The sequence below is a fragment of the Balaenoptera physalus genome, assembly GCF_965194825.1.
Source record: "Balaenoptera physalus genome assembly, chromosome: 19".
Classification (NCBI taxonomy): domain Eukaryota; kingdom Metazoa; phylum Chordata; class Mammalia; order Artiodactyla; family Balaenopteridae; genus Balaenoptera; species Balaenoptera physalus.
The window spans coordinates 46,938,500-46,952,430 of NC_138900.1; the positions used below are offsets into that span (position 1 = coordinate 46,938,500).

Below are 13,931 nucleotides of genomic sequence, written 5' to 3' on the forward strand. Positions count from 1 at the left end.
ATCTGGTCTATTGTGTCATTTAAAGCTTGTGTTTCCTTATTAATTTTCTGTTTGGATGATCTGTCCATTGGTGTAAGTGAGGTGTTAAAGTCCCCCACTATTATTTTGTTACTGTTGAGTTCCACATTTATAGCTGTTAGCAGTTGCCTTATGGATTAAGATGCTCCTATGTTGGGTACATATATATTTATAATTGTTATATCTTCTTCTTGGATTGATCCCTTGATCATTATGTTGTGTCCTTCCTTGTCTCTTGTAACATTCTTTATTTTAAAGTCTATTTTATCTGATATGAGTATTGCTACTCCAGCTTTCTTTTGATTTCCATTTGCATGGAATATCTTTTTCCATCCCCTCACTTTCAGTCTGTATGTGTCCGTAGGTCTGAACTAGGTCTCTTGTAGACAGTATATATATGGGTCTTGTTTTTGTATCCTTTCAGCCAGCCTGTGTCTTTTGGCTGGAACATTTAATCCATTCACGTTTAAGGTAATTATCGATATGTATGTTCCTATGACCATTTTCTGAATTGTTTTGGGTTTGTTTTTGTAGGTCCTTTTCTTCTCTTGTGTTTCCCACTTAGAGAAGTTCCTTTAGCATTTGTTGTAGAGCTGGTTTGGTGATTCTGAATTCTCTTAGCTTTTGCTTGTCTGTAAAGCTTTTGATTTCTCCATCGAAGCTGAATGAGATCCTTGACAGGTAGAATAATCTTGGTTGTAGGTTCTTCCCTTTCATCACTTAAAGTATATCATGCCACTCCCTTCTGGCTTGTAGAGTTTCTGCTGAGAAATCAGCTGTTAGCATACAGGGAACTCCAATAAGGTTATTTGTCGTTTTTCCCTTGCTACTTTCAATAATTTTTGTTTGTCTTTAATTTTTGCCAATTTGATTACTATGTGTCTTGGCATGTTTCTCCTTGTGTTTATCCTGCCTGGGACTCGCTGCACTTCCTGTAATTGAGTGGCTATTTCCTTTCCCATGTTAGGGAAGTTTTCCACTATAATCTCTTCAAATATTTTCTCAGGTCCTTTCTCTCTCTCTTCTCCTTTGGGACCCCTATAATGCAAATGTTGTTGTGTTTAATGTTGTCCCAGAGGTCTCTTAGACTGTCTTCATTTCTTTTCATTCTTTTTTCTTTATTCTGTTCCGCAGCGGTGAATTCCACCATTCTGTCTTCCAGGTCACTTATCCGTTCTTTTGCCTCAGTTATTGTGCTATTGATTCCTACTAGTGTATTTTTCATTTCAGTTATTGTATTGTTCATCTCTGTTAGTTTGTTCTTTAATTCTTCTAGGTATTTGTTAAACATTTCTTGCCTCTTCTCGATCTTTGCCTTCATTCTTTTTCTGAGGTCCTGGATCATCTTCATTATCATTATTCTGAGTTCTTTTTGTGGAAGGTTGCCTATCTCCACTTCATTTAGTTGTTTTTCTGGGGTTTTATATTATTCCTTCATCTGGTACATAGCCATCTGCCTTTTCATCTTGTTTGTCTTTCTGTGAATGTGGTTTTTGTTCCACAGGCTGCAGGATTGTAGTTCTTCTTGCTTCAGCTGGCTGCCCTCTTGTAGGTGAGGCTATCTAAGAGGCTTGTGCAAGTTTCCTGATGGCAGGGACTGGTGGTGGGTAGAGCTGGCTGTTGCTCTGGTGGGCAGAGCTCAGTAAAACTGTAATCTGCTTGACTGCTGATGGGTGAGGCTGGGTTCCTTCCCTATTGGTTGTTTGGCCTGAGGCAACCCAACACTGGAGCCTACCCGGACTCTTTGCTGGGGCTAATGGTGGACTTTGAGAGGGCTCATGCCAAGGAGTACTTCCCAGAACTTCTGCTGCCAGTGTCCTTGTCCTCATGGTGAGACAGAACCACCCCCCGCTTCTGCAGGAGACCCTCCAACACTAGCAGGTAGGTCTGGTTCAGTCTCCCCTGGGGTCACTGCTCCTTCCCCTGGGTCCCGATGTGCACACTACTTTGTGTGCGCTCTCCAAGAGTGGAGTCTCTGTTTCCCCCAGTCCTGTTGAAGTCCTGCAATCAAATCCCGCTATCCTTCAAAGTCTGATTCTCTAGGAATTCCTCCTCCCGTTGCCAGACCTCCAGGTTGGGATGCCTGACGTGGGGCTCAGAACCTTCACTCCAGTGAGTGGACTTCTGTGGTATAAGTGTTCTCTAGTTTGTGAGTCACCCACCCAGCAGTTATTGGATTTGATTTTATTGTGATTGCGCCCCTCCTACCATCTCATTGTGGCTTCTCCTTTGTCTTTGGATGTGGGGTATCTTTTTTGGTGAGGTCCAGTGTCTTCCTGTCAATGATTGTTCAGCAGTTAGTTGTGATTCTGGTGTTCTCGCAAGAGGGAGTGAGAGCACGTCCTTCTACTCCACCGTCTTGAACCAATCCCCCAGGAGATGATTTAAAGTAGGCAGGAGGTTGTGCTTAGGTTATAAGCAAATACTATGCCATTTTATGTAAGGGACTTGAGTATCTGCAGCAAAGTTGAGAGGCGTCTGGGAGAACCCCTGGGGCCACAGTCCTTACATGGCAAAATGAAATAGCCATCTCTTAGAAGCAGTTTAAAGCCTGCCCTGAGGCTATTGGATCAAAGTGTTCAAAAGAGAAGCCCAGTCTCCCTTGTCTTCACTTTTGGATCTGAAGTTATCTCTTGCAGATGCTAGAAATATCTGGTTTATTGTAGGAAACAGCCCAAATAACAGCAAAAACAACAATAAAATCATTCATTTGTGCAGCAATTATACATTTAATTATTTTCCTATTCTAGGTCCATCTTTCCTAGAGTTCTTGGAGGAATGCCAGACAGAGATTACATATCTCCATGGTATAAAGTCAGTGAGACCCACAGACATTAAGTGGGCTTTCCAGGGCTAGCAAGTCACATAGATTATCAGATGGCACTTCACTGATCTGCTCAATGCATCTAGGCCCAATTTGATCTGACTATGTGTTGGGTGAATATCCAGTCATGACAAATCTAAATCCAAAGCATTATAATGGTACTATCAAAACATGGGGGCGGGGAGTGAGGGAAGATACCCAGAGGAATTCTCACATATACATTTCCAGTAGTTTTAAAATGCTATAATACCTAGACCATAAAATAAAGAATTTATTTTCCTTTACCCATTCATCCCTATATTCCTGCCCCAAATATTTACTCAGCACCTATTTTGTGCTAGGAATCCAAAGAGAAAAAAAAGAAAAGGTGGGTGCCCCCACTGATCTAGTTTGCTAGGTCACCATCATCAAACTGATCACCTCTTTACTGATTTATAAGAGAATAATTTGAAAATTATGTTTCCAAGCACTACTATTTCATTCACATTCCAGTTAATGTTTGGAAAAAAAAAGAGGAAGAAAATTACCGTAGCATAAAATAATTTCCAATTTCCTGAGTGCTAAATGAAGTAAAAATTGTGGTTAAATTAAACTCATCAGGATGGTTATTTTAAAAAAACGTATGCTAATGAAATTATATGTCTTCAAATCTAAATATTTTCAGAGTTATGTCTATTAAAAAGGAGTTCCATTTTTGGAACAAGTGAGCAAAAATATATCGAATATGAAATTCCCCATATTAAATGTCAGTTTGTGCAGTTCTTGACAAGCTCATCCAAATTCCATGTATCACTTGATACACAGTTTCTACCCAATTAAATATAATTCATAATCATGTGAGTTTATTTATTGTCTTCTAATGGAACGTTTAAGACCTATTTTACCTGGCGCTTTGCCAATATCATGCTATCCATTGTAGTCAAACAGGTGAATTCATTCATCAGGTAATTAGCCTTATTTAAAAAAAAATTTTTTTTTTTTTTTTGCTGGTAGGAAACTTAATCAGTTCTCCACCTGTCCTAAACTATGGTGTGCCAAGCTATGTTCTATTGTTGGCTCAGGACAGAGAGATGATAGAGTGAATTGATTTTGAAGAGGAAAAGGGAGGCATAAGAAAATGAAATTCTTCCCTTACATTGTTCTGCAACCTGGGATTGGGAAAAGGATATTGACGCTAACAGTATAATTGCTACCTTATTTTAAGGGTTTGCCCTGTTCTAGGAACTGTTAGTGGCTCTAGAAACATGAGCTCATTTATTCTTTACCACCACTGGCCATGTTATTTGCATTGCATGTTTGTGGAAAATGAAGTTCAGAGAGGTCAAGTTACCTGGCCAAAGTCACACAGCTAGTAAGTGTTAGAGCCAGGCTTTACACACAGTGATGCAATGAATGCCACACCCAACAAGGGGTAGTATATTGCTTTTACTCTTGAGCTGAAGATTTGAGGTCCATGAGGTTTGAGCCTTAGACTAGTGTTGCCTCTGTGAGCCTGTGACAGATGACCATGTGCCGGCCATCAGCTGATTAAAGTGGCAAGAGCTATAAAATCACATGTAAAAATGTATTCAAACACCTTGAATGAAGAAGGCCCTTTTATGAAGACAGTAGCCTCTGATCACAAAAATCATTAGCTGAGTTAGACTGCAAAATGAAAATTCAGTTCTTACTCCCAGTCTACTGGGGCCTGACAAAGGCTCCAGACTGACATTTTTCCCCCCACACAATTTTAGTGCAATGAAGAGGATGGAATATCAAACTTCTCTGTGAAACATATTATAAAGAGTTATGACATGCCTAATCAGTTTCTTTTATATTTGATTTGCAACATACTGTAGAAAGACTGCAAACCCCAGCAAAAAGAATTCACAGTCCTGCCTCATGTATCACTTTGGACTTGGAAGGCAGGCTGGGCATTCAGAGGTGTGACTAGATCCTGTTGTCCAGCTCTGTGGTGAATGGCAGCTTGAAGGAGCGTCCATCCCAAGTTCTTACTGCCAAGCTTGAGCTAAGTCACTGATTATGAGGAACAGTCATCGCTGTTAGCTCTTCAAGTTTAAAGGATAAAACCCTTGACCAAGGTGGGAGAAACGAGATCTATTCCCATCCAGCTTTGACAATCACCTCCTGTGTATGTGTTGGAGAGACACTTAGCCTCTCTGGTCTAGTAAGGTGGGGATTGTAGCACATACTTTGTCTTCTCATAGGAATGAGATCAGTGTCATATCTAGTACACGTTCTCCCACACATTACGGGCTCAAAAAAAGCCTCATTAATTGACGAAAAGAATTAGTGCATTAATTAATACTCTCTTCTTATTTTTCAAAGCATTTGACATACAAGGATAAGGTTTATGCTTACTAATGATCCTTATTAATAAAACTAAAGTCAGCATTACTCTTCAACACCAGAGGGACTTACTTTACCGTCAAAATACTCCTTTAAAGTTGGGAGAGAGCAGTGAAACCCAATTAGAAGTACAGTCACTCCTGAGACTTCACCACCTGATGACTCTTACTCCACATGCCCAGCCCTACTTCTGTAGTGAGCTAAGTGGCAAATCCATGTTTCTGATCACCTAGTTCCACCTAGCTGCCACACAAGCATCTCTAATTTACAAGTCCAACCCAAACTTAATTCAACTTCTTTCCCCCTAAACCACTTTTCCTTTTGGATTTACAATCCCAGATACCAAGAGCACAATCCACTCAATTTCTCAAGTAAGGAAGCTTAGTATCTCACTGGCACTCTCTAATCAGTCATCAAATCTTGATCAGTCTGCCTTATCAGTGTACCATCATTCATTCAAGTATTTTAAAAAAATATTTATTTATTTTGGCTGCACCGGGTCTTAGTTGCGGCATGGGGTATCTTCGTTGAGGCACTCGGGATCTTTTGTTGCGGCGCGTGGGCTTCTCTCCAGTTGTAGCATGCAGCTTTTCTTTCTCCAGTTGTGGCACGCAGGCTCCAGAGCATGTGGGCTCTGTAGTTTGCGACATGCGGGCTCTCTCGTTGAGGCGCGCGAGCTCAATAGTTGTGGCGTGTGGGCTTAGTTGCCCTGTGGCGTGTGGGATCTTAGTTCCCTGACCAGGGATCGAACCTGGTCCCCTGCATTGGAAGGCGGATTCTTTACCTCTAGACCACCAGGGAAGCCCCTCATTCAAGTATTGACTGATATGTTTCAGACAAAATGCAAAGAACTGGGAATACAAGAAGACAAGATCCCTGCCCTCTTGGGGCTTGCATTCTGGTGGGGTGGTCAGACTCACAGATACAGGAAAAGCCAATAAGCAAAATAAGTTTACAGAGTGGTAATTGATACAAAGGAAACCAACAGAGAGTGAGCTGCTTTAGATGGAAGAGGGGGCACATTTTGTCTGTACAAGGAACTAAAAGGTGGCCAAGGTGGTTGGATCACAGTGCACTGATAGGAGAATGGAGTAAGATGAAGTTGGAGAGATTTGCAGGGCGCTGATCATGTAAAGCAATAAAGTAAGGGAATTGATATATATTTAAGACTTTGGGAAGCCAGTGAAGAGGTTTAAGTTATGGAGTCATGTGGTCTGAGTTGGGAGTTCATATCCCTCTGGCTTCTTTGTGGAGAAGTTGGGAGCAGGAGATCAGCTAAGAGGCTGTGTTCATCCTTCAGGTCAGAGATGATGATGGGTTAGACCAGGCTGGTGGCAGTGCAGGAACAGCAAAGCCTTGCCTCTTTTCCATCACCAATTTACTGAATTATTTTAGGATACTTCTATCACATTTTGACTTTCATAATAACCCTCCTGACATGCCTCTAGGTTTATATGCTCCTAATCTGTCCTCCACACTGCCTGGCAGCTAGATTTGGCCACTCTTCTGCTCAGAGATCCCAACTCACCCCCCATTGTCCTACAGAGGCTCTCAAAAAGAGGTGAAGGATGTTGCATAATTGCCCAGGAGCAATTTCAAATACTGTTGACCAGGTGTCACCCTATACACAGGGTTATATACTCTCTGGGCAACTTGAATGTGTATTTTTTAATGAGTTCTCCAAGAGATATAGATAATCTGCTCTCTTATTTTCTCCATCATGCCAGGAACAGTGGCATATAAAATGCAACTTAGCTAAACACAAGATCTGTCCAGAAAGGCCATGATTGGCGTACCCTCCATTCACAGTCAACATCTCACCGTATCCTGTTAGGTCTTTTATTTATTTTCTTCCCTCAACTCTGAAGGAGAGGAAATAGCCTGATGCATTGTCTGGGGAGGTGGGTGGGCATAGAGGTAAATAGCTGATTACAAGGCAAAAGGATAGATATTTTGGAAAGGGTTGGAAAGCCTGAAACACATCAGGAAACAAGACATTCTGCAAGCTTGAGAAACTAGCACAGGGTCTACAAAATAAGATTTTGATGAGTGAATGAAGGAGTGAATGAATGATGATTGAAACAATACCTACTACTGAAGGACAAGAATAACAAAGCAGAGTCCTTTCTTTAGCTGAATCCAGGTCATAAAGCAGTGATTACTTTATATTGAAATAAGGAAGGACCACTTAAACTAAGATTGCTTTTAAGGTAATATGTTCCAAATGAAAAAAGGACTCCACTAGTCGGGAAAGACGTTTTATTCCCAAGCTTCTAAGAGGGGTCTACAAACAATAGAGGCTTAAAGTAAAAAAGAGAAGATAAAAAGGAAAAAAAAAAAAGAAAAACAAGTATTTTTAACTATTGAAAGTAGACAGCTTTTTTTTTTTAAAAATTAAACATAAAAAATGTGAAACTGTAGTTGTCAAATCCAATCCAAATACATTCCTAGAAAAAAGGATCATCCACGGAGACAGGCTTACTTACAGCTGTATATTTGTTTAAGTGCTATTCATTTTCTTTTTTTTTTTTTAATTAATTTATTTTTGGCTGCGTTGGGTCTTTGTTACTGCATGCAGGCTTTCTCTAGTTGCGGCGAGGGGGGGCTACTCTTACTTGCGGTGTGCGGGTTTCTCATTGTGGTGGCTTCTCTTGTTGCAGAGCACGGGCTCTAGGCACGCAGGCTTCAGTAATTGTGGCTCACGGGCTTAGTTGCTCCGCGGCATGTGGGATCTTCCCGAACCAGGGCTCGAACCCCTGTCCCCTGCATTGGCAGGCAGATTCTTAGTCACTGCGCCACCAGAGAAGCCCCAGTGCTATTCATTTTTTCCTTTTGAGTTATTTCTTCACTTCAAATTAAACTGGAGATCTGTGCAAATCTAGCAAAATATTCTTTGGATTACAAAAACCATATAAAAAATGAAAAAAACCTGCAATTATGGAAGTCTTGAGAGTGCGCAATCCTTCACTGAAATGAAAGATTCCAAAGTGACACTGTCCACAGAATTTATTCCGTTGAAGTGTTCAGACAATTTGATTTAAATGCAAAGGAATATGGAAGTGAGCACTTCATCAAAACATTTCTCTTTGTATGCATTTTGACTGAGTCATAAAAATAGTATGTAGCAGGATATCAAGAAATTGCTTGAAACAAACTCCCACAATAAAGTTAAAAAAAAAAAGAAGATAATCTAAAAATTATCTGCAATCCAAGAGAAAGTGTGTGCCCTCTGTCTAGGGGAAAGAGGAAAAGCACTTACAGCATAGCATAACCTGTATGTTCTTTCCCCGAGTATTGCTATGTTTTGACCTTTGGCCCTATGGAGCAGGTGAAGTGTCCTTCACAGAAGTCCCAACCCCCAGGCAGCAAGATGGGACTGCAGGAGACTGCAGGCATACTCACAGATCAAATGGCATTGACCCTCAGAAGCCACCATGGTCCCTGTCCTCATTCTGAGCTTATGGCCCAAAGCATATTTTAAAACAAGGTTTGGAAATGAATTGCTTTTTCTTTGATCAAACTTTAGAATGCCACATTGTTTTAAGAGGAGTTAAAATTATAAAAGGAAAAATAAGCAGTTTCAACTGGCAGAGTCATTATGATAGCCTGGCAAGATCACAGTAAGGAAAAATAGAATAACATTGGAGGTCTGATCTGATAACTACACGTGGCAAATGTATATTTTTGACTCTTCACCCCCGCAACCCTCAAATGCTCGGTATGGGGCATAAAATCTACGTCTTGAATTTCAGAGTTCTGATAGTTTCATTCCCTCATGGGCTCGTTTCTCATAACCATCAAATTACTGATACACAAGATAAAGGCATATTATATAACAAGTATTGCAAAATCATAGACTGACCTAGATCTTTAGTATCCTTCTTTTATAAGAAGATGCATGTGAAGAGAAGTCAGGAAGCTAACACCGAGAATGTACAAAAAAGCTTTACACAATGCTACAGAATCTTGTCTGAAAAAACATTTGTAAAACATATTTGATTTTAAATAAACAATAAAAGAGCAGACTACAACAGATCATAAATAGAGTTATTAAAAGATCACAAATATCTTAAATTAGAATTATAAATGGGTCATTAGAAATAATTTTTTTCAATGTTAAGAATCAAACCCAGAATTAAAAAAGAATCTTTTTTTATTTCAAAGGTTGCTTCTTATATTGAAGCTCATATTAAAGCAACAGTACAATGTTCATAAAATATAAGTGTGATGCCGTAACATTTCTTACATGTCAGAATACTGATATTTGTATGTATACTAAAATAAGAACTTTAAAATTGTACAAATAGATACATTAAAAATGACATAGAAATAGGGCGCCTCTCACTGAAACAAGACAGTTATATCTGGCACGTATTAGTTTAAGATGAAAGTAGAAGCAAGAAGATTTACAAGAATCAGCAGTAACAAGATTGATACTCAAGAGACATAATTGTACATTGTATTGTACATACATTGTATGGGTTTAAGCTGGCTGAATATTATATATTTCAAGTTTAAAAATGCACTACATATAGAGTGTCCATAGTTTAAGGCGAAATTACAGCTCAGAACTGTTGTCCTTTCTAATTTTGTGGAAGCTTCTTTGACAAATTTTTTAAAAAAAGAAGAAAAAAAGACTTAGATGTTCATAACACATAAACAATTTCCCTTCATTGTGAGTTCACCGTTAGACTTCCCCTTCTCTTAAATATTTTGTATGCCAAGTGGTTTTCCTCTAGCCAAGTTGATAAACTTCAATATTTGCCTTTTTTGTGAGAAAAGGTACTTCACAGTATTTACCACTTTGATGTCCTTGCAGTTTTATTAAATGTATCCTCTCTGTTAAAACTTTGCTTGTTTTAAATGAGCCTTTCCTTGATTTAAAAAAATACCTGTTTACATATCTTCTAGATTCTTCAGAACACCAGACACAGTTCTTAAGGCCAAATTTGTATCGTTATTGTTAAGAGTCGTCATCAAACGTGTCTTTGGAACCGTACAAGTCCGCTAGTTTCTTAAATCGAGGTCCCCAGTTCTGTAGGTAGTCATAGTCCAAGTCTGAATCTGTGGTGGCCGACTCTAAGGAGCTCAGGGAGCCCGCCACGGAGCCCCTGCCTTCGTAACCATAGATTTGGATGGAGTCATAAGGAGGGGCGGTCGGGTCATTATCCGCCTCCTGTATTCTCGTGTTGATGAAGTCATCCACATCCACACTGTTGGGTGCTGGCCGGAGCCCAGGTCGAGGCATGTACTGATATTCAGGTTTTATGTCTTTGCGAGGGATAAATCCATTGATACCGTCAGGGTTCTGGAGGGTGGCGATATCAAAGGCTTCTGTGTCTTCTTCCCCACCCCCCTCATCATCATAGGTAATGATGTTCTCACGGACATCTTCTTCCTCGAAGACAATGAGGGGTTCTTTCTTTTGCCTTCTCAGTGTCACAAACAACACTACGATGACTACAGGGAAAAAAAAAAAAAAAAAGAAAGGAAGCATAGGTTAAGCCCAGTCTTCTGGGTTCTTTTCCCAGGGAAACTCTGCTTACCTTAAAGCATGGTGTACACATGCTTCAGAACTGGGACCAGTCTATGAAATGAGAGCTTTACCTGGAATCCCCAAAGATGTGCAAAGTTGCCCTCCACCTGGCTCTTCATCTGCAAAATGCTTCCAGGAAAATATTATATCCAAACAAACTGGCAAGTTGCAACTATTTTGAGTTTTTACAAATGAATCCGACACTATTTGGAAGTCATCTTCAGAAGAATTAGGAAGATTCTAAATATGTCTGTCTGCAGCCTCTTAAAAGTGGGTTATGCCTGTTTCTTTTTGCAAAGGAAGACAGCTGCCTCTCCAAAGTTTACAAATGAGGACATTCAGAGACTTGAGGTCCTAACTTTCTACAGGAGGTGCTGAGCCCCTGCCCAGAGTTCTGAGGTGGGGTCAGCATTGACCTTTACTCTACCTTTATAAGAAATCTTATCATAAGCATGGCTAGACTCTCTTCACACCACTGTATAGAAGAGGGGTAGTTTATAAAGGTCCCTAAGAGACAAATGACAAATCTTCTCTATTTATCTGAACACAGGGAAACAGCGTCAGCTGAAACTCCAGATAAAACCACTGTAACTGTCTCTTCCCTGAGAGAGGGGATTCCACTAACTCAGGTCATCTAGGATGAATAAGCAGAGTTGCTTATAAGGAAAGCTCTGACACTGTTTCATTCTCTATCAACCCCCCCCCCCACCTCTCCACAATGTTCCATTGGAACACTCGCCCGCACAGTCAGCAAGATTGAAGAAAATGTTTGTGGCTGAATTTGGCAAGTGACTTGAGAGCCCCTCTGGGTCCACCATCACTCTGAGATGCAGGGATGAGGGTCTGCACTTGACCAGACTGTGAACGGCTTCCAGTGCTCACCAGGCAGTGTCTTTCCCCTGTGCCTTCTTTAACAGCACCTTCACCAGGACCACTCTTTTTCACTTTCTTTGCTTGGCTGACTCTTTATCTTTCATCACAAAAATCCTTCCTGATATCCCATTCTGATACCAGACAGGGCTATTGGTATCCACTCTATGTACCCACCTGGCCATCACGGTGACACGTGTCACACTGTTCACACATCTGCCTCCACCACTAGATTATGAACTTCTCAGAGCTTTTCTGTTTTCTGCTCCCTCTGCTTGGACTATCCATCCATCCCAGCCCCTTTCCCCAGCTGGAAAGCTCTTTCAGCATCTGATAAGTACATTACATCCTCCAGGAAGTTGTCTCTGACCTTCCCAGTCAATGTCAGGTACTTTCTCCTCTTGTGCCCCCACTGCCTTAGGTTCGTGTCTCTATCATGGTGCTCACCATGTGCCTCTGCAATTTATCTGCTCATGCCTATTTTCCTCAATAGACTATGAACTTTTTGATCACTGAGATCTTGTATGATTCTTCTCTTTATCCCCCAGGGCTGAACACAGGGCCTGGTACCCAGAAAATACTCATTAACTATTGGTTGAACTAAACTTGCTGGCTCTTCCCTATGTATCAGGGACACATTAATTCATTCAGTGAAGAACTAACCATCATGGAACAAGTATAAATTTGATGTCAGACATACTTAGATTTGAATCCTGATTTTTTTGTCATACACGAGTTCTGAGACTTTGGGACAACTGATCTAATCTTCCTGAGGCCCGGCACTGGTAGATGTTACCTGCATCAGCACATTCCTGCTATTACAGAGTAAACCACAGATGGGACCGTGTGCAGAAGAGGGGCACCTAACTCAGCAGGCAAGTGCAGGAAAAGCTGCTCTGGGGTCCCCATGAGCTGACGCATGCACCCAGATATTACATATGACATCTAGAGGAGGAGCCCAGATCCAGCTTCAGCCAGGCCAGTCTTCATCCAGGTCCTTGAGTCCTTCCTAGACCGTCTTTGACATCACGATTATTCTTTCTACCGCTAACTCTTCTCATTCCTCTTGTAAGGCACACCATTGTTCATATACTAGGGCTCTGCCTAAATTCCTCTCCTGCAAAATCTCTGATGTCCAACCCCGTCCCCTGCTGATGCCCCCAGATGTCTTCTGCTACGCAGCCCTGTGATGCCCGGCATTTGGTCATCACAACCACCCCCAACTCGGCTCTAAGGCTTGTCAAGTTGCCTGTTCCCCCGCCGTACCCTAAAATACACTAGCAAGCAGGCACCACCTCTTTTTTGTCTCAAATTGCCTCCACGGTATATAGCACAATTCCCGGTAACTTGAGAAATATATGTGTTTCAAGGGTGGGCATCTGGTTGAAAGGCCCTTCCTACAGGTGACCTGGGAGGTCCCTTACCCAGGAGAATGACGATGCAGGCAAGGATGGCGATCAGCGCCCCGGTGCTCAGGCCGGCGTTCAGGATGTAGGCCTCTGCGTTGCAGGACAGCAGTGCCCCGTTCACATCACACCCACAGACCTTGATGGTGAGGGTGTTGGTGCTACTCATGGGAGGGATTCCGCCATCACTGATCACGATGGGCAGGAGGTACAAATCCTGCTTCTGCCGACTGAACCCTCCGCGCCGGGCATACACCCCTGCGGTGTTGTCTGTTGGAAGAGGGGAGACAAGGTGTACTCGCAGAGCAATACCATGGAATCACAGACTTCACATTTTTGCATTCAGCTTGGCTGATCTGAATGTGCTCTTCTCACCACGAAGGCTACAACCAGAATCCTCCCCACTTGTTCTTTAATCTAGACATCTATAGAAGCTGCAGTCATTTGGCATGACAAGGATCCCTGAGTTTTGTCCCATCTCGAAACGAAACGCAGAAATCAGCTCTTTTTTATTTCGTCGATATAAATGCCTTCAGTGGCCGGGTAACCACACCATTTTCTGTTTGGGTGTTGTCCCTTTCCTCAAATACAAGAGAGTATGGGCTTCAATCACACACTCTATGTTAATGTACGATAAAATTAAATATATAGGCGAGTGTGAGAAAAAACACACAAAACCCTTCTTTTTCATGTTTGCACTTTCCCTACTTCATGACAAGCCTTTGGCCAGTTTTTGTTAGTTTTTTGAGAGATTTCTAATCCACCCTCAAATCTTGCCCAAACTATGAACCCACCTATAAGCCCTAAAGGAAAATATCATCTTTAAAGTGGAAATATTTTATAAACCCAGCAGCAGGTTTACAGTTTCTCTGAAATTCAGCCACCCAGTTAAACATGTCACTCCTGCTTAAAAAGATGACGTTTTCTC

The 13,931-nt window shown here is 41.4% G+C and overlaps 1 protein-coding gene across 2 annotated transcripts in view; it reads right to left on the reverse strand.

Moving 5' to 3' along the window:
• Nucleotides 1-9,326: 9,326 nt before the first annotated feature.
• The window catches only part of CDH11 (cadherin 11), a 142,470-nt gene continuing 137,865 nt past the window's right edge, over nt 9,327-13,931 (reverse strand). For both annotated transcript variants that reach the window (XM_082439486.1, XM_082439487.1), the window contains 2 exons: nt 13,022-13,273; nt 9,327-10,651 (listed from right to left, as the gene is read on the reverse strand). In XM_082439486.1, the coding sequence (XP_082295612.1) occupies nt 10,155-10,651; nt 13,022-13,273 (749 nt within the window). In that variant the 3' untranslated portion in view covers nt 9,327-10,154. The remainder of the gene's footprint in view (nt 10,652-13,021; nt 13,274-13,931) is intronic.